The following is a 21,548-nucleotide window of genomic DNA, read 5'->3' on the forward strand; positions in this document are numbered from 1 at the left end:
GAAAAAGGGTTTAAAATGAATAAATTTCACAAAACGTCCGCTAGGGGCGACAGTGGTAGTGAGCGGTTCCGATCAAGAAATAATTACGTCAAACTCCATTCAGACGCGTTTAGTACTTTACGTAACTTTCACTACCGCGTACAAAGCAGACGTGAGAATGCAGCGATATACTTAAACGTTTAAGAACCATCCAATCTGCGTCATATGTAAGAAATAACACGACAGAAGTAAAAAGCATCTGCGTTAAGAAAACCGATATTTTTTACGGAATAATTGGAACACGGTCATTCGACGAACCGAACGTTGGCAGAGAGCTGAGATTCTTGCTCGTTTGTTCGTTGTTGTAAATTTAGATCCACGGTACGCCTGGTTCTACGAACGTAAGCCTTACCAACGACGACAGACGGAAACGAGAAGAAAGCAAAACAGCCTCCAGGCTAGCGAACATCCTCTGTCGCGCACGCGATTAGTCGCAAAAGATGAATAATCTCCTGATAAGCCGATAAGAATAAATAACGGACATAAGATTATGACTACTACTATAGAACTAGATATATTCGTGGCGAAATATCAATAGTGATTGACGTCGTGATAATGTTTGATCGAATTTCCGAATAGGAAAAAACACATTCTCTCTTCCGGTATAAATTATCCCCACCTTTGTGTGCTACTATCATGGTCCAGATAATGAAGAATCGTGCCAGGAATTCAAGGTAGTAATTTGACTATGACATACATCTCGATCTATCTGTGTTAAGATCTGGTAAAATACGATATAATGATTTTATTTATTAGAGAAACGTTTAAATTATTTTTTAAATTGAAAACGGATATGATTTTCTTTTACTAACCTGTCTATGAAACACGTTTCACTGTGTTTGTTAAGGATCTGAGAAAAATTAACTAACACTAAATTAAAGATTTTTGTCAGTGATTAATATATAAAATTTGAATGATAATGATATGAAAATTATACTGATTGTATAGGGTTAATTAAAAAATTAACGTGGTACATGGGAACATAGGATTGGCACGTTTGTTGAGAAATAGAGCGAAGGATGGTCCAAATGTCATACGAGAAATGATAGACACCGTTTTAGAAAGCAAGAAGGAAGAGCAAGGAGAAGAAATGGGCTAAAGAAACTGCGGAGAAAACGGGAAAATTAGACACGTAATGTGTCATTTTGTCTTTGTCCATACGCCATTTGAGATAATCTCTTGTGGAATTTAAAATGAATTGATGTAACATTTACATCGAGAAATTATATACAAAAATAGTATAGTTATCTACAAAATAGTATAAATAAAAGTTTAATAATTTAAAAAATTTAATGATATATGAACTTAGTAACTTAAAAATGAATTTATATGCATCAAGTAATAGATAATAATTAAGGAATAAATTATTATTACCGACAGTTCTTCTTCAATTTAATCGACGATACAATACAATCATCAACATGATAAGTACATAGCAAATTATTTCAATCTATTCCCCATTCTCAATAAGACAAACAAAGAATAACTTCATAATTCCCATAGTACATATCTCTATACATAGATCTCTATACAAGATCATTAAATTATCTCCTGCAACAACAAACTTCCTAGAACTCTTCATTATCTAGCACTAAATGCGCATTTGTTTTTACTAAATTTCAAATGAGAATTAATAAACATTGAATATTTCATTTCCATAATTATCTGTTAGCATACACAGATATATAGATATGCATACATACATACATACATACACACATATATATGTATATATATATCATTGAAGAAGAATGTTAAAATATAACGCCTAGAAAATTTTGTCAGATCTTGACCTACGTTAGATCCAAAATATCCCTATACAATGCAAGGAAGAAAGAAGAAATGACTTACTACGAGCGTACCCACTAAATAGCACGCATCACATTAATTCATGCTATCTATTTTAGGTTTGTTTTTTATTCATATAGAGTTTATTTAGTCTACAGCGTGTTTAAAAGTATATAAAGATATTTATTATGCGCTGTAGTTTGTTCTGCGTTGTATATTTTGTATTGCACATTTTATTTCATATAGTACGCTATTATTGCTGTGATATTGAATTATTAATAAATTGGTTAGCATATTTTCGCATGTATTAGAAATTTAAATTAAGTACAGGTACAGAGTACATACAGCATGCAAAGATATACAAAATATCAAAAGTGAAGTTACAGTATTTCAAGGATAAAATAAATCGATATTTAAGTCCTACTCATTCATAAATCAGTCATATTCATAAATATACAATTTACTTGTACTCATAGGATATTAACATAATTTGTATAATCATCGTCATGTTAATAAATAAACAATAATATCTAATACATACATATTCTCATCTAATAAATCTTTTAAATATTAATCGTTAATAAAGTTGATAAACCAGGCCACGATCCTACAATCTACACAAAGAAAATAAAATATTGAAAAAAAAAGGAACGGAACAAGAAACCGATTCTTACGGCTTTGTATTAATAAAATATCAATATAATTGGTACTATCATCCACACATTAATAAATAAGCATTAAAACCTAATATTGTCCAAAAGTCCAATAAACTTTTTAAATGTCGAATATTTTCAACTTTATAAGTCAGTCCACGATCTTAAAATTTACACAAGCAAATTAAGAAACAGAAGCTAAGAGACTGGAATAAAAAACCGATTTTTGCGACCTCGAAGTAAAAAATCAGACTGTGAACGGTTTCTTGATCTACTCACTGTAGGCTTTTTGCCAATAGCGCTTGCATCGCTGTAGGATGTAACCTTCATGTAAGGACTGGAAGCGGATATCGGCACGGTAATCATTTTTCCGCCCTCTGCTTCTCCACCTTTCTAGCATTCGACGGCCGAAAAAATCGAACGTAAGCCCAGTCACCACGTTCACCGCGGTTACTTTCCCTCAAACCGAAGATTTGGCACGTTTTCAGGGCCACTTCCGGCGACACGACTTTTCTAGGGAGAACGATGCACGGTCCCCTTCCGGGACGATGACAAAGCGACGCTATTCGAGCGAGTTTATTACGCTTCTCTAATTTCACGTTGATCTGCCAGCAGCTGGACGCAAGCAAATAATCACTGACTCTGATTTATCGTCGAAAGTTTTGTTCATTCACCTGTGACGCTTACTCGAATAAATTTTCTGTTAAGTGACGAAAGCACGATTTTGCGTCTATAGAGATCGTCAGGAACGATTTCAGAAGTTTCTTGCGAAGTTTGGTATATATTGCCACTAAGTAGAAAATGATTTATTTTCGACCGAACTTGAGCGTCTCCTTTCAAGGCTGTTCACAATCGTAGACTCGTTTCTCCTTCAACGAGCTATATATCACCGAATTCGATCTCGAAATTTCTACAGCAAAGTATTTATAATTGAATTATAAATATTTGCAGTTCTTTTTTAACACTTTTACAGTACATCGAAAGGACGCGGGAAATTTAAATCTTTCGCCGAGTTCAATGTTCCGATTGGAGACCGTTGAAATAACCTTTCTATTTTTTCGACGCAATTTCGACTGATTAATCAATATTAGTTCCACGATTGTAATGTTCAAGTAATTTTTAAGTACTTTACAATATTCTATGTGGTTTCATTTAGTGTCACTCACAGATACTTTTAATGAGAGCTCGCAATGCGAACCGTCGCGTCTCAAGACAAGCATTGCACTGATCTAATCGTGGATTAGCGTGCGAACTTTTCTAGTAGAACGAAACGACGTTGTTTTCGAGTTGACGGAACTTCTTGCTTCGGAACTAGTAACACCTTTACCGACGGACGAGCAAACATCGACTGACGCGTAGCGCACTTCGCCGCCTAAGGCCTAAAGACCTAAACAGACGAATGGACCTCTCCATTGGTTGTCGCGCGCTTCCAGGTAACACCGGTGGATTATACTCATGAAAAACACCATTAAAAGGGTCATCGTCATAATTGACTCTCAAGCATTTGTTATCAAACATTGTCTGTCGATATTAATTTATTAAGCTCATAACGTTTATTGCTTCGCATTGTTTACCCCCTATAGATGTTGTCTTCATTTTTCAGACGTCATTTGTTATCACAGGGTATATTATAACATAGTTTACTTTATAAAGATAATCGTCATTAACTTGTAAGACATTTTTTGTAAATAAAATTTGAAGTTAGTAACAAGATGTCAGTCGAAAAATAAGTTAATTTTATAATCTTAAATGTACTTTGTTATGAATGGATCCAATTGCAGGATGCACTTATGTAATGCTGAATCAATAACGATGATCGAAGGTTACTTCTACATATATTTCTGTTTTCTCCGTGGCAAGTAATAGCTAGCATGCCACACTCAGTAGTCAAGTGTGAGAGGTTTTTAATAATTCATTACTCCCACGCAGACACCATTGTAAGTTTGTTAAATCATGGATGAAATTACGATGGTTACAATTATAATATAAACCTTCAGTGGGAGAAAGAATCATCCGTTAATTGCAGCCTTAAAGTCTGCATTGAATGCGAATTGATTTCCATATAATATATTGCATTTATACATTTGATTTCACCTTGATAGATCTACGCATCTCTTCCAGAAAATATACTTAATTACTTAAACTTATATATAATAAATACTTAAACTTAAAATCAAGCATCGGTAATTTCAAGGACATCTATGAACAAACATTTTTCCTTTTTGCGCGCAAATGTGAAATATTATTATATAAGTCTGTCGTTCCAAAATGTTTAGAAATCACTAAGTCGTAGAATGATGATTTTAAAAATTCTATGTCAACTATTTAATTTCCGAGTTTCTTGAAGCAAATTTACGTTTACATCTTTTTATGAAGATAGATAAAAAATATGCTAACAATGCTTGTATCTTTCATTTTTGTCCGACTTATCTAGAATTAAGTGTCTGATAAACAATGATATTTTGGTTATGTCAAGCAATATGTAATTATAGTGCACCTTTAATTACAAACATTCCAGAGGGGCAATTCCATACGAAAACCTCGATAAGGACGACTGGAACGTACGTGCCTCCTTCAGACATACGTTTGGATTTTTTTAACGCACGTGCCCGAACACTTACAACATTTTACAAGCTCGTTATTCGTAAGCAACGTGATTTGCAAGTCAAACGAGGCGCATTCGATTGGCGAAGTTTTCATTGCCTCGTTTAATCGGCCATCTTGGAAAATTTAGTTCGCTTTTGTGAAGAAAATATTATAATAAGTATAATTTCTTACATAAAACTTGTGTAACCATATTAACTACTTACATTATAAGAAACAGGAAAGACAAATTTCGATGTGCATATTGCTAATCTTTTTTTATGTGAACAGCGAAAATCAAATGCTACAAAATTTGTTTGTTGATTCATCATACGCGCTAAATCATCGGTGAAAGATGTATGTTATTTGGAATAGGTTAAAATTTATATGTTTATTATTTCTTGAAGAAATAATATGAGACGGATACTCTTCTAATAGCAGAAGATTAGTTGCCTTGTTTTCAACGATGGATTAACCTGCTACGAAATTATTTCAAGCGGATATTATTGTTTTCATTGTACCGTGCGAGTGATCGCATTTAAGTTATTGGAAACGCCGCCAAAACAAAGAGGGCGCTAAAGTATTCTTAACTAACTATATAATCCTCTGAAATTCTTATCGCACTTTTTACTTTCATTACATAAATGATAAACATTGTCATATTTGAATGTCAATAGAAGTCACCAGTTTTCAAAAGGCACAAATTCTACAATAGAATTCCTCTGTACAGAACGGTTATTATTTTCCTTGTTCTACATACATACGTATATTTTACTGATTGTGAGATCATTTGCAATTCAGGTAAGGTTCCACTCTCTCGTGTCTTACATTCGAAAACACACCACCATTTAACCGATCCCTAAACGTGTATACACAGTAAGACCGATGGTCTTATCTGTCATAGGGAGGTAAGAATAAATTAACGGAATCCTTTATGTACTGAATTATATCATTTATAGTATCACTGTTGCTTTTATCCTAGATGCTTCAACATATAAATATTGTTACTATTATTACAGCACAAGGAAACGTCAGAAAGGAAACAAGCATATACAGGATTCCTGCAAGGATCAAAACACCTGTTACTCTACTGTCTTGAGGATGACAGATGAAAATTGGCACGAACTTCGAACCTGGTAAACAATTGTTTTATGTATTTAGAAGCGTAGATTCGGTAGTGTTTGCTCTTCATGCTATTTCAGTAACATACATCTTATTGATGCATTAACGTAGGAGGTAGACGTCAGGATTCCAAGTATACACGTTATCATTCCGATTGAATGCGTGAACATGCGATGCATTAACATAAAATATTGCTGATTTCTATGTATTTATATCATGTTCGTTATATTCCGTCTTTCTTCACTGTTTAACATTTATGTTTAATTTTGACCGATCTTGATTCTTCTAGGTCACTACATTCTTTTAATAATTTTGTTTACACAATTATTTTTACATCTTGACTGATGTTCATGTGTCAGAAAATATTTCATTCGCATTAGTCATACTTCTTTTGTAGTAATATTGCGTGCAACGTTTTTATATTTTTGCGTTTTTCTATTTGCAATATTTATGTATACATCCTAACCAATATTTTTATTTTCTTTTAGGCTAACAAAAAAATACGCAACAATGAAAAAGATGCAATTAACATTATTTGTATGCAATTACAATTATCCAAATCACTCTATGTATCAGAGATAGTCCGTTCATAAGACACAAATATTGCTCTTCTTTAACTTCGACGCTTTATCTTCCGATCGTTAAAAATTCGTGGTTCTAGTTATCAACCCAATATACAAAAATTTTCACGTCATTTTTAAAATTAACTTTTAACTTCCATGCGCGCAAAATTTAAATTACGATTCGACCACCTTCGTATCAAATTTAAATTAGACAAATCTCAAATGAGAAAAAAATCGTGCAAGTGTAAGAGGAACAAAAAAAGAAAGAAAAAGAAATGGACCATTACGTAACGAAAATTCTACGATAGAAACGTTTTACTTTAACGACATCAAGCGACCTGTTCACCGAATCGAATTTTAATTAGACGCGTTGTTAGCGGGATCGTAAATTGCCGTCAAGAAATTGGTCCGCGAAATTTTTCCTTTCTTACACGCGAACGCGTTCGTTAACACGATACCATGTCAGTATGTCAAAGAGGCTTAGGAACTAATGGAACTGTTAATCCACAGAAACGGGAACTTCGTCGAAGAATGAAACCTCTGGAAGGAGAGCGACGCTAATGGCAATAGGGTTAACCAAGATGGCGTGCAATCTTAAGTTCTCTTCAGTTACACTTAAACATGATTTAAGCCGTAGTTTTAAATAGTTATATAAATCCATCAATGAAAACTGATTTTAATTACAACTTGATATCCAGGCTTTACTGTTAGCTATAATCAAGTCGAACATACTTCAATATTTTTACAAATCCCTTGATATTTTAATATTATGTTAATTTACTAATTAATTCTTTTTTAAAATCTGCAATATTAACCTCCAACTTGAAAGTCCTCCCGTATGCTATTTGTATATTACGACTAACAAATCTAAAGTTATAACAGAAAAATGACCAGCATTAAAATTTGTAATAAAAGGTTATGTACCATAACCTCCAATTCAAAAGATTGTTAGTATGTCTTACGCTAAACACAGTTCAAGAATCCGGTTCGTACCGTTTCACACGTCGCACATGTTTTGCCCGATCGCATCGGTGTTAATGAAAAATAACAAATCGGTCGCGGAGAGGAACCGGTTTATGTCGTTGCGTCACCGAACGTCGAGTATTCGTGTCTTTCGATGCAACAGCGATTTTCATTCCAGACAATCGCAACGGTAATTATTGCACGTACCGATGTACTCGCACTCGCATCGACTCCAAGGTCTGTCCCACCCCGCCGCCGTTTCGTCACAGACATTTTTCACGGTCAAATGGTGGGGAGCTTGTTAAACGTCAATTTAACGGATCACATGAGCCGTTTCAGAGTTACCAATCGCTTTCCAATTAAATCAGCTCCTTTAGGTCATTATTTGAAACTGAGAAACGGTTGGTAGCTGAGCGTAAGGAGGATTCGAGAAAACGGGACTTTAAATTTATGCGCGGGTAGATACATACGTGTAGGGAATATATGAAACATTGATCTTGTCATAGTTAAGTCATACCGTCCTTTTTTTTTTTTTTTTACTACTAAAAGAGAGAAAGAAGCGATGCGTGACATTCTGAATTTTAGTAACTGGTATTCTATCAAATCTTATTGGATCTCTTGATTAATAAATTTCGATTTAGCCTTGTTCTAGATATATTGATATAGAGATACTGATCTAATGGATACGCGCTTTTAGCCTGATTAATAAATTTGAACCGTATAAATGTCTTATTTAATAGAACCGGTATAAATGGAATGAAATGAAAAGCGAGTTTTGGTTGTGATAAGTAGTTGGTCTTGTTCTACAATACATCTATTAGAAACACGGCTTTAGCTATAATACCATTCTCGAATTGCACTGGAACTTCCGACTAATAAATATGAAGCATATAAATGTATTATTCGAAAGGAGTGGTATAAGTAGAATGGAATAAAAGTCGAGATAAGTGTGGCTGTGATAGATACGAGTTTATGTAGGGTTTACCAATATGGTATAGAACAGTTTAACTGGTAGCAGCCGCAGTAACAGTATCCCGAGCTCTCTGGCATTGGAATGCAGTAAGAATACCAACGTGTGCCAATGAACCATGAAAGGTCCTTTCATTTCGTTGTCCCATTGTGATTGCATAATTGCGATAATTGCATCCGACAGGATCTTGCTTCAACGAGCAATGACATAGAATCGTTATTTTCCATCTCTCTTAATGGAATAAATATTTTAGGGTGTCTAACTCTTTGATAACGTAATAAAATAACGAAGAACTCAGAACAGATAATTTGGAAAATAATTATTTACTCACTGCCAACATCTTTTGCATTTCTAATATAAAAGATAAGATATATATACTTTTGAGAAAATAGATATTAATAACTGTAAGATGAAAGGGTTACGAGAAGATGAGAAATATTAATTGGACAATTGGATAAATACATACGTACTTGTATTCTGATAAAGCCATGTGATGTACTCTGAATAGCATATATTTGTATCCTAATATCATCCCTCTATTTTAAGCTAGAAAATATAGTATTTAACAAATCTCAGATTGACATTGAATCAGTCCAATGATTAAAGAGTTCTGTGATCCATCTCTCTTGCTCTTAGTTACTCAAAATAGAACCTTCTGATTAACTATACTGTCAACTTCCCCTGATCTCTGTTCTTGGAAAATTATTTTATTTGCGACCTTCTGAAGAACAGTAGTGATTTTCTGAATTGTTATACCGCTATTTCATATGAAATAAGAAAATGCAAACCAATGATAAAATGATGTGATGATCTACCTCTTAATAACTGTGGACAATTATTACATTATTAATATATACATTACTTTAATTAGTTAATTACATTAATATGATACATTACTTTAAAAATTCAAAAGTGCAAAAGTATTGAAAGAACCTAAGAATCGAAGAATCGAATTTTTATATTTTTTAAGACGTAGCCTACAATTCTCATCGCATTATTAAATTAGAAAAGATAAGAATGGTATCTCATTATCAATTTCAGTTAACGCAAAATCGATGAAAGCAACGTGATTCAAGTAATAAGATGTCATCGTCATTGCAGATTGCATTCTCGTCTCGAAGAGAATGCATCAGTCAAGGACACCTCGCTCCAAAGAGGTATTAATCTCAACAATCCCTTCCGCTTTAACGAGCAATAAAGTTTGAAATAATGCAATACCTTCATCTAGCTGATAAGAATCCGGACTGATAACAGTCATAAGAAAAAGGTTTCTCAGCTCATTACGTCAGTCTTAGTAATCTAAATTTTCGTTTTAAATTCATTCAAAATTTATTCAACGCGGTCGATTCTTCCTGACTTGAATTCATTAAACTGTAAGATTAATAGCTTTGATTATGTCCAGGATTCTTAATTATCAATCTGTTACGCAAAAAGCTTAATTGCAACCTCAGAAAAATATTCTACAAGGGAAAAGCATTGTATCAAAAAAGTATAATTGGATTAATAGAACATAATTAAATAATTTGCCTAATTACGATATTATGATAGAGTATAACGTAACTAAAATTCTAGGAAAATACTGCTTAAATATCCCAGTAAATTTTTTCACGTAGTTTAACCACTTTGAGGTTTTATCTAAATTTTACGAGACTACTGTAATCATCCTATTACATTCCCCCATTTTAAACAAATAGTAAAAACTACCGTGTTTTCTTGTTTCGTGTAACCGAGTCACCCCTTGCACACTAATTAAACCCCTTCCGCCAACTTTACCGTACGTACCTATGAATTTATATTCCTCACAGTAGGGTTCGGTGCATTTTCTTGGGTTCATCTTATGTTCTATTATAACCTTGTTTCAATTTAAGATAATAGGGATTTTGTTTTTTTCGTCAAATCTAAATTTGAATTCAAATTCAAAGATTTAAAAATTTAAAAATTAATTCAAATATTTCAATATTCAAAAATTTGAATTTGCGTTCAAGTATAATATCAATAGTATTGGCTATGCAAAGATTCGTTTCTTACGAAACATTATATTGATTTATTCCCTATTTTCAAAAATTCCCTATTTTCTTGTATCTATAGCGTCTTATTCTAGTTACCTTATTATTATATATTACGAACTTATCATATTATTATAACCCAAAACTTTGTTGCGTTAAGAAATGATACTCATTTTATAAATCCTATAGAATCTAATCGACATTTGAACTTGGTACAAAGAAGAAGATTAAAAATTATACTAGACGTTAGTAATAATTTTCTTATTAAATCTTATTAATTTATCAACCGAGAAACGAAGTATTTTATCGAATACAATACAACCGATAAGAATAAAGAAATTGATACAAAGAACATCAATCATTTTCTGATATACCAGGTTATTCTCTTTTTCAATTATTTGAAAATATAATGACGCGAAAGTAAAAATATCAACAAAAATAATCTTAGCATATTTGTTTATATGGTCTTAGATATCTATCATTGCGCTCTATTGGAATGTAACAATAGTTCGATGAGAAGAATCGATATCGTTAACGAATCGATAAATCGGCGATAACGGGTCGAACGTTCAATAGGTTAGGCGTAGTTTTTTTTCGGTTCGTTTCCATTGTTTTCGCTACGACTGATTGTCGTGGTTTTCTCACGACGCACGGCTCTGTTTCTACGTTATTAACCCTCTTCTTTTGCCACGTCCTCGTTTGAAGCCGAGCAAGTACCGTCGAGTGGCGTCTTCTAATGGCGTGTACTCGACCGCCGACAATCTTAACACGAGGAGAAGTCGTAGAGAGAGAGAGAGAGAAGAAAAAACATGTTCGGTTGCCGTGCAACGCTAATGATAACGCGGCATGCGTCAGGCGTTTTATCGGCTCTTTATTAATTTCGGTTAATCTGGCATGCTCGTTATTGATAACAAGAGGGTGAAGTTTCTGGTTTCAAACGTATTTCTTCAAAGGGGATGGTGAAAACTGAAAAGAAGAGATACAGTTAATTGCTACAGTTTTATATTTAAATTTATGCCCTTTTGAACATTGAAATTTCCGAATTTTTGGATTTTTTAATCTTCGAATTTTTAACCTTTGAATTTTCGAATCCTTGAAATGCAAGGATAGCTTTGGCGTGAAATTGGTTGACGAAATATTAAACTTACAAATTGCTCCTTTATAAAAGATCTTTTTTTTATAAAGATCGTTTCTCAAGTGTGATCTTTAATTGCATAGGATGTTTCGAAATATGTATATACTATAGATAGCATCATTGTCTTGTGTAATAAATCCTAGACGATCGTTATCGAACTTTTAACTAATTGCATGTACAATAAAAAAGATTACATTGAATTAATCTCGATTTAAGTCACGTCCTACTATTTTAAATTTGATTTAAGTGATTTAAATAATAGAAGATTTTACTTAGATTATTTCGAAGGATTCGAATTTAAGATAACAATAAAGAGTATTGTGACACGTAATGGGTAATTTTAACTGCCTCCTCTTATTATTAACGGAGGTACTATACATTCATCGCACAGAGTGCGATAAGGGCCAAAAGTCAACGATACAATTGACCACGCGGTCGTATGTTTCCAAGAAATGTCCTTCGAGTTATGGAACAAATGTCAGCCATCGTTTGAAATTAAAATAAGGAACCTCTCTGAGATACTTTTGTTTACTGAATTCTAGTGCGTGATCGTTTGATTGCTTGATATCAAAATGACCTCTATAAATTGTCACTACCGTAATCATCATTTTATTAAGACTAGTACAAAAATTCGTATTTTCAACATTAAAAATTAGAATTACCATTTAAGTGTATCTTCCATAGAAATAAATTTCAAATTCGAATTTTTGTATTCAACTAATTTCCCATTGGTAGAAACGTTTACTTCCACCTCGCATACATAACCTTAAACTTGTACAACAAAAGTAAAGTTATCAACGCGATTCATTCGATATATCTCATCCAATTACATTCTACGTATTTATTAAGGACGGTGAATCTTTGCATTTCAAATCGACTAAAATTTATTTATTATAGATACGAGTTGCTTATTTTTCCAATTTCGTCGTAATACAGTTTCGTCTATCTGCGTGACGTCAAAGCTTAGAACGACAAAGTACGAGGGAGAAGATTCTCTCTTATCTTTGTACGTTTTTTCACGTATACTAAACATATAAATCGATTGGCCGCGTTTCAGCCGTGGAATAAATATTGTTCGATGGCTTATGTTGCACATCGTTCAAGTCTTTCGACTACGAAATGCATCCCCGCCGAAAATAGAATCACGTATCTATACGTGCATAGGCGTGAGTGCATCGTGCGCGTTACGTCGTTACGTAATCGGTGCACGTGTACAACGAATGCCGAAACGGGGGAAATGATCGAAATCCCAGTAGTTCGCGCGTGCAGCCGTTTTGGCACCTTCCCGACAATCCAAGTACAATCATTTCTTGGATCACTGGGAGAAACGTAGGAGCTCGTTAACACGAATTCAATACTCATACTCATTCAAACGGCCATCGAAGCTTTTTGGGGAATAATTCGTTTTCCACTAATTTTTCTTCTTTATTGTTTACAAGACTAAAATCACTGATATTCCTCGAACATAACTTTAATATCTGTATCTGGTTAATCCTGATTAACTGTTTATAACATGTTTATAACATGATTTGCGCGAATACCACAATGATACTACACATGTTCTTCAACCCAAAAATAGTCTCTAATAATCCCGTTGCTGATACGACTATAAATAAATAAATAAGGAGAAGAATATGTAGATAGCCATTTGTTTCTTGAGTACGGAATATTAATCGTATAGTTATATAACGAAATTAGGAAATTAATAAAAAGTTAGAGTTGACCAGTTTGATTTCTGAAAGGTTCGTGTATGACAAATTCAATCTCATGGAAAAACGTAGCACACGCCAGTTTAAAACTCATCTTCTAAAATTTCATTATAAAATATCACTTTTTTCCAGAAGAAAATTACCTGCGAAAACCGATTTAACCTTTCACGAGAGTACCGTCAAATATTTTTACGTGCGCCTGGAGCGCTTTTTAAAAAATATTCGCTGGACGTCGCAACCAATTTCGCCATATTTTCGCCCGGTTCTCAGAAATTAATGCCAGCGGTACTTGCACACAGCTTTTATTATTTTTTACGAGATACAGAGGCTCGTCGGGCGATGCAATTTATCGTCGTGCTCTGTATATTACCGGCCAACGCGTAACTTATGGCGATTAAAATATGTCACGCGAGATTACATGCTCCTGCGTACTCGTCTATACTTGCCTACTCTCGTACGTGTTGCACTTGAAAATATTTTCATTTTGTCACGTTTATCTCGGCTTCGTCTCGCGATAAAAATAGGACATTCATTCCATTTCTGCGACTACATGCAGATATACATAGAAATACTTCTTAATCCACTGATAAGCGGTTATCCAGAAATATCAAAAAAAGAAATGTCTATTTTTCAGTCGATAAATAGACACACTAGATTTAAAGATGGTCCGTACAAATGCTTAGAAATGTGATAAGTAGGGATATAAATGTTGATTTATCTCCGTAATTATAATGCTAGTGATGTTGATATCCGTAATTTGTAAATAGTTTACTTTTTTATCGGCAATTTCACAATATTAATTTTCTATGACATCGACTGATGTCATCATAGTATCGGTTGAAAAAATCGCTAATGCACGTAACCAGTATTCGTAAGGTTGTGAATAAATACGCTCGATTAATACAATACCGTTACCACGATCTCATGACGACCGCTAAAACATATGTGGAAGTAAATATCTTTGAGGAATTCCAATGTCACGTAACTACGACATTATAATTTGCTATATATCAGCAGCTCTATGGATTAAATGTACTGTAAAGTATCGATAACTTTGCACAACAAGCGATCAGCATGGCGCTCCAATTTCGTCACGGAATTAAAGTTTTAGATCTGTATCGACATGTATCGATCTGTGTCGAGCAATTGGACAGCGTCCATCGATCTTTCAATACATTTAGCACATTGATTCTCAACCCGTGTCCCCTGGACAAGATAAAAATCGGTGATAAATAACAATGATATCGAAACGAAATTATTTTTTTAAATCCACTTAAAATTTGTATGCTCTTTCGAAATATACAAAGTGCTCCAAACTTTTCTTATTTATACTCATTACAACATTTCACAATGTTTAGATAGAAGAAATTGGAACACTCTGTATACAATTCTGTCTGGATTTTTATTTACCTTATCGTCATAATATTGAACACGTTTAAGAATTTAATCTGGGTCCTATTGCGCAATTGGACTAATATTATATCTACTAGCGAAATCTTAGAAGTCAGAAGTTACAAGTTATCCGTACTAATAAATTCTCTTATATAACAGCAACAAGTTTGTTAACGAAACATACGAAGCTCTGCACAAATAAATTTTACAACTTACAAATCATTTGTAACTTGTCAATTTAATAATACCATTAGTTGATAGACCTAAGATACACATATAGACAGTGTGTGCCAAACATAGAAATATAAAGATAGAGTACGCGAGTCATATGTTACGAGTCATATGTGTAAGCGAATGTGATACGGGAATAGAAAGAGAACGCTACATAGAGTCCCCTTCTGTCCTTGTCTAATCAGGCATGTACACTAACTACCCTTACGCCGCTCGTTGATCGGTGTTACATATATATATTTACTGTATACGAACGTGTATGCGTTATTCGACAAGGACACAAGGGGTCTCTATAAACCATTTTCTTTTTATTTCTACATCACTTTCTTATGCTATACATACATACATATATATATATATATATATCTTTCTCTTTCTAACAGATATTCGTTCGAAATAGATAGGAAAGAAGAGATCTCGTTATTTATCTCTATCTTTCTTTCAAAGAGGTTCATTTTCTCAACACGTCATTTGCGATCTATACTTCTTGTCCCTATGGTTTGTGTAGTAAAATGATATCAAAATAAAAGTTGAACACCCGTGCAATCTAATCGGTATTGATACACGTTTCTCTGGCTTTTAAATTTCGAAATGACCGTTATTACGACGTTCACGGTGAACGGACGTAAAGTGTCTCCAAGATGGCGATCTCTTGCGAACGTCATTCAAACTAATCTCCTATTAATTCAATCTAGATTCCGTGGTACGCGATACTATACGCTTAAATGTAAATCCACGAAGCTTAACAAGAAATTCATGGTCAACCAGGAGTGTCCCACTTTCCGGCAATGTTCAGCGCACATGTCGACGTGGGCGTGCAAGCATAACACCGAACATTCCTCGTAAGCGCAGCAACGCGTAGCGCGCCACTTTACCGAACAAAGATGCAAATTCGAGACGCGAAGGTCCTAAGAGACTTGGTAAAATGAAATAAACGGCGCAAATAATAAGTCAATCGAGGTGCTTGTTTAAAAAAAAACGGCGAGAATTTGCGATGGCAATTTCAGATCAACAATTTTGCGATAAACTTGTCGAGGTATATTAATTTTGTAGATAAGATATTCAATGAGGAAACTATCTATCTATACTTCCTTACATAAGAATCGACCTGAAGTAGCAATTAGGTAAATTATCTTGTTTACGCATTTTTATGTTTTAAATACTATCATGGTGAAAACAAAAGGACCTTTACCTATCATAGATCATTATATGCATTATGAATAATAGATAAATTATTATAAAAGATTTTACAGTATATACATCTTTATACACTGTAGAAAGCATAAGAATAGAATTTTATAACGTATCTATTGGTATATTAGAATATATATCATTATTATATATTGTAATAATATAAGGTATAAATACTATACAATTTTAATATGAAATAAAACAGAAAAGTGTGAATTTTTTAGTAGTCGCCATCTTTCGGTATTTTTAGCTATTACGAGAGATCGTGTCCCTGACTGTGTCAATACATTTGGACAACACAGCGTTGGTACATTTGGTAACACGAGCATACACGTTCCTACTAATTGCCTTACAATGTTACGCCTCGAAAATTGTATGGACACATCGATCCCTTATCTGTCAGACATGTAGGCGTACGAACTTGATACCAGAAATTCTCGGTACAAGCTGGCATGCATATAGCGTATTATTTGAATAAATAACGATACAATAATATAGGCGTATGTTTGCTTCGGTATCTATTATGTGCTTTTATCGGTCAGTATCTATTTATTACAATATTCATCGTGTTAACGTAACAAATACAAGCAGAGTTTCTCTTTAATTAATTAGAGTAAAATTAATAGATAATAATAGAGTAAGATATCTTTTTTTAGAATTATTTCCTAAACTTTCACTTATTTTCAGTTCACTTCCAAAAAGGTGCGTTTAAGATGACTCAAGATGATTCATCCGGAAGAGTGGTTGGTTAGCAACGCGAAGCAGCGTCTGCGATTCTCGTTAAATTTCTCTAAATATACCAATTTTCAACGTGATCATAAATTTATGGAGTATTAATGTCCAAATCGATTCTATTATCTCTATATCCATTATCAGTCATGTTGCCAACTAAATGTTCCCATTTTACGATAAGCGGTTCGTGACTTACCTATATGACAGTTGGCGTGGTACGGTGTTTCTACAAAATAGTATACACGATATTCCCGATGAAGTTTCGCGCGGATCCTGGAACCACTTAATGGGAACAGTGAAAACACACAATCACTAGATCACGATCCGATAACTTCGCGAAGTTCACGAACGGATCCGATGCCATTCGTGTGACGGGAGCTAATGGTTGCGAGATGATACCCGTAACGATCGTTAAGGACAAACTTAATAATAGTAGCCGGATATTTACTATAGATCGCGAGTCGTCCAATTGGCCGGTCGGAGACGAATTCATGACTGGCGGCCACTTTGTGAATATATCGCGTGCATCGAGCCAAAATCGTCGGACGAAACACAGATTCACGGCCTATGAAAGGTACACGATATACACTGTAAAGAATGGTAAGGTACTCATATAAATGCAAATATCTTGTACATACGTATATCTTGATAAAGTATCCGCACCTTATCGGATCACTTAAAGAAAGTAGGATACTTCTGGGGAATCCCGAGTGTCTCTATTCTACATCGAGTATGGTTGAGATAATGGTATTTGACACATTTGTTTATTTTACATATAGTGATTCGTGAAAATATTTGAGTACTTACAATAGACAACTTTGGTGAATATGCTACATAACATTGTAATATATATTATATGATATTTATTAGTATATTATTCACAATCTTTGAAACCTTAAAAACATTTTAATGAAACACAGTTATCATAAATAAAATTTCAATTTAATTAAAAAATGTATATAGAAGTATAGAATATATATTTAACATAAACAAATGCTTCATAAAAAATTAGTATACAGAATGAATAATTGCTTCAAATATACATATAATTAACGGTAAAGATGGCTTATTAACACAATGAACTGTAGTTTCTATGTATAGTTGAAAATATATTCATGATAATTATAATTATTACAGCGCTAATAGAACTTCAAAATGTTTTATTTAATATACTAATATATATAAATGTAGATACTCACCAAAATATTGTTCAAATATTTTCATGAGCCAATGTATAATGCGTTGCTGGAAAGATGACTAGTGCAAGGAATGTGGGTCTGATATATAATACCAGAGAAACTCATTTCACAAAGTCAGTTTTAATAAATGGTGGGATTAGCGATGGTCAGTTAACAAAGCAAAACTCTGACCAGTTAACGTAGCACTACTGTACACTGTACACGGTTGCGTGGGTGCAACCTGTGCACGCACGAGGGAATTACCGCTCGCCTGGAACTGCTCTTGTCGTGCTTCTTAATCGGCAATTAAGATTATGCAATCTCCGAGATAATTTATTGTTTGAAATGTATCTAATTAAAATAATGACGCGAGTAACATAATACTGATGAAATTACTGATTATATTGTTAACATGACGATAGGAATATATGAAGAAAAGCTGGGGAAATTCTTATACTGTAAAATACGAATTTAAATCTCTAGGATTGTGAGATTTTATTCACTTTGAATGATTTGATATTCAATGATATTGAAGGTTTTGAGAATTAATTAAATTAAATTAAATTAAATTAATTAAATTAAATTAAAGTAACTTTCAAATTTCTATAGTTAATATCATAATGCAATAAAGCAAATTTTTATTAATTCTAGAGTGATATATACATAGTAATTATATAGTTAAAATATAGCTTATACATACTTGTCTATGTCTTAACATAGTAACAAGAAAAACAATACCGTGATATAGAACATGTTTTTTCTGTGATAGATTGGAAAAAGTAGCTGAAGAACAAACGAAAGCGAAGATTCTATTGACAGTATTTTATCGGTAAATTACCAATTTATCGACATTACATAGAATAGATAAGAATAAATGCCTATGAAAATTGAAGGATTCTTTTATAATCAATACTTAATTTTTACTATGATCAATACTATAAATTTGTAATTCTTATAAGTTTAACTTCTTTGCTGATATTCCAATACAATAGTGACGTAATTAGAGTATTATGACACTAGAGGTCGTCGAACTTAGTGCATCACTTTCCACTTGCATATTGCTTAACTGAACATTGCAAAATTGGTACTATGCGAATAATTCCCGAAAATTCGCATTAAAGAAGTTAACGAACCAAAACTTCAAAAAGGAAATCTACTATCTCTCGTTTTCATCGGTATTATTAGAATTCCGCGAATATGTAACATGATAGCAGAAATATTTTCTCCGTCGATAAAAGAATCTACTTTTGAACGAATACAATACGTCATTTACTTTACCGTTTACTTTATGAAAACAAACGAAACAGTTTTGACATGGATAAACACCTTCGTAAAAATATGTATCGAAAGAAGAAAAACAAAAAATAAACTATAGCCTTTCGAATTTTTGTGACTTGTATGTTTTAGATTGAATTTTGAGGTTTTAGATTCTGTAAGTAATAAAACGCAACAAAATAAAACAATTTTCCGCGCAAGGAATTCTGAGGAGTTCAGGAAATACAATCGAGTCTCACGGACGTTAAAAAATATCATGTTAAGTAACTCTAATTGTAGACGTAATTTATTGGTCGAGCAAGCTCAAGAAAGTACTGTTGCGTTGAAAACGATCGCTTTTTACTTTACGAATGTTGCCGATATTTCTTAATGACATAACCTTTGGAACCTTACCTACCACAATAATTTGTGATTAATTATTTGATAAATAATTTTCATGTAGCAAGAAGAAAATTACAAAGTACACGTAGAAATTCATTATGGAGTTAAGATAACGATGTTTGTTTACATAACAGCGTAATGTTGTTCATGGTATAGGTTTGGTATCGACATCACAACTAGATTGTAGCTTTTTATGCAAATCAAGACTTCTGTGTGAAATAATTCTTTTAACAGTTCTGTAATTATTATGGAACGTAATTTATTTAACAAATATTCTGCATGGGTTATCAGTGATACACGCGGCTTGGTGACAAATTACAAAATTGAAGCAACATGAAATCTATTAAATCCGAAATTTTCCAACTGAACTTCATTTATGTATCTGTATTTATCATTCTATTTGTACAATACAAAATTCTAATATAATATTAAACATACACAAGTCCATCCATCTATGAATTGCAGATATAATGCAGTAACATATAGACTGCAGTTATTTATGCAACTTTATATTTTGATAAACAATTACAAATAAAAAAATGGAACCTAAGCAGAATCTACTAACTACTAGATATTATAATAAGTACTCTAAATATTTTACATATTTTTCTGTATTATGTGTATTCTGACACCCTTACGTTTCTTATGAGTGTATAAAAATCCGCAGTCTAGTAATATTACAAGGAATTGAATTTTTTAATGTTTATACATCGGCGGACCTAACCTAAATTTTAATCAGTGTTTGCCATTTCACTTACCCCTATGATTTGGCGCCAGGATAATACCGCTTTCTCTGTAGACGCCTGGTCGTCCTGTTGTATTGACACAAATGTTCTAGCATCTACCGTTCACCGACCCACTCCTTCCACGACATTCTCGCGTCGGCCGCGCAAACGTTCAAGCGTCGGACAAACACGCGATAATTCGTTTTTACCGAATTGCGCGTTTGCGATCGACTTCTATCTGGAGAAATGCACATTACAAGGCAGACCGAGCTCAGATAACGACGTTCACCGATCGACACCGGTGTCACGAATGCGACTTGCTATTGTTTATTCTCTTCGAGCGCCGTCAGCAGGTGGCGCGCGAGAGAGTGGGGGAAACTATTAATAACAATCGGTGTTTAAATCTGGATATCGAAATTATATTTACTTAAATCAGGCTTTCACTACCATGAAAAATTTCAATTTGTATTGATGTTTAAATTAAAGCTTTTTGATAATTCCAATACTGTGAAAATTCAAATTATGGTGGCTGTTGATTCGATTTACTCGATTACTAACACAGTTATTGAGAGACATAAGAGTGCGTTCTTTGGACAATGTTGATAGTGAGCAAGACGTGTATAAATATTGGTTTTGATACGTTCTTCCCATATTTGACCTTGTCGATATCCGACTATATATCGTGAATCAAAGTATTCGAATACTCCTAAAAACTTATATTTGCAATAAATGTCTTGTAACTTCAATATGCATTTTCAAATTGGTTTCAAATTTTGCTACTGTAATAACAATAGTTGTCTCATTACAGTGCTAACGAAATTAAAAAAAAAAAATGTCGGGTAATGCACATAATATACTCATACAAATTTTCTGTAGATAGTATTCAAATACTTTTATGAATCAGTGTACTGT

The 21,548-nt window shown here is 33.4% G+C and overlaps 2 protein-coding genes across 10 annotated transcripts in view; one reads left to right on the forward strand and one right to left on the reverse strand.

The window, feature by feature from the left end:
* LOC122566065 (TBC1 domain family member 1) overlaps window positions 1-21,493 on the reverse strand; it is a 37,568-nt gene extending 16,075 nt beyond the window's left edge. The window contains exons 1-2 of one of the 4 annotated variants that reach the window (XM_043722785.1): window positions 3,168-3,687; window positions 2,760-3,095 (exon numbers count right to left, since the gene is read on the reverse strand). In XM_043722785.1, the coding sequence (XP_043578720.1) occupies window positions 2,760-2,846 (87 nt within the window). In that variant the 5' untranslated portion in view covers window positions 2,847-3,095; window positions 3,168-3,687. Of the gene's footprint in view, window positions 1-2,759; window positions 3,688-17,273; window positions 17,467-20,669 lie in introns of those variants that run through there. The other 3 variants (XM_043722786.1, XM_043722787.1, XM_043722783.1) reach the window with 3 other exon arrangements.
* LOC122566070 lies at window positions 3,809-7,693 on the forward strand. Of its 6 annotated transcripts, XM_043722794.1 has the most exons (5): window positions 3,809-3,913; window positions 4,999-5,041; window positions 6,083-6,199; window positions 6,674-6,722; window positions 7,259-7,693. In XM_043722794.1, exons 1-5 carry the CDS (start codon window positions 3,880-3,882, stop codon window positions 7,307-7,309), a joined length of 294 nt encoding a protein of 97 aa, XP_043578729.1. In that variant the 5' UTR covers window positions 3,809-3,879; the 3' UTR covers window positions 7,310-7,693. The 6 variants fall into 6 exon arrangements, 3 of the variants coding, with proteins under 3 accessions (XP_043578729.1, XP_043578730.1, XP_043578728.1); XM_043722795.1 differs by lacking the exon at window positions 3,809-3,913 and having other exon boundaries at window positions 3,963-5,971; XM_043722793.1 differs by lacking the exon at window positions 3,809-3,913 and having other exon boundaries at window positions 3,963-5,041.
* Window positions 21,494-21,548: the final 55 nt, after the last annotated feature.

The sequence above is a fragment of the Bombus pyrosoma genome, linkage group LG3, assembly GCF_014825855.1.
Source record: "Bombus pyrosoma isolate SC7728 linkage group LG3, ASM1482585v1, whole genome shotgun sequence".
NCBI lineage: Eukaryota > Metazoa > Arthropoda > Insecta > Hymenoptera > Apidae > Bombus > Bombus pyrosoma.

Coding starts and splice junctions, on each gene's coding strand:
- LOC122566070 (XM_043722793.1), top strand. CDS start 4,935: ATGATATTTTGGTTATGTCAAGCAATATGTAATTATAGTGCACCTTTA. Junction 5,042..6,082: donor TCGATAAGGACGACTGGAAC/GTACGTGCCTCC, acceptor CTATTATTACAG/CACAAGGAAACGTCAGAAAG. Junction 6,200..6,673: donor TGGCACGAACTTCGAACCTG/GTAAACAATTGT, acceptor ATTTTCTTTTAG/GCTAACAAAAAAATACGCAA.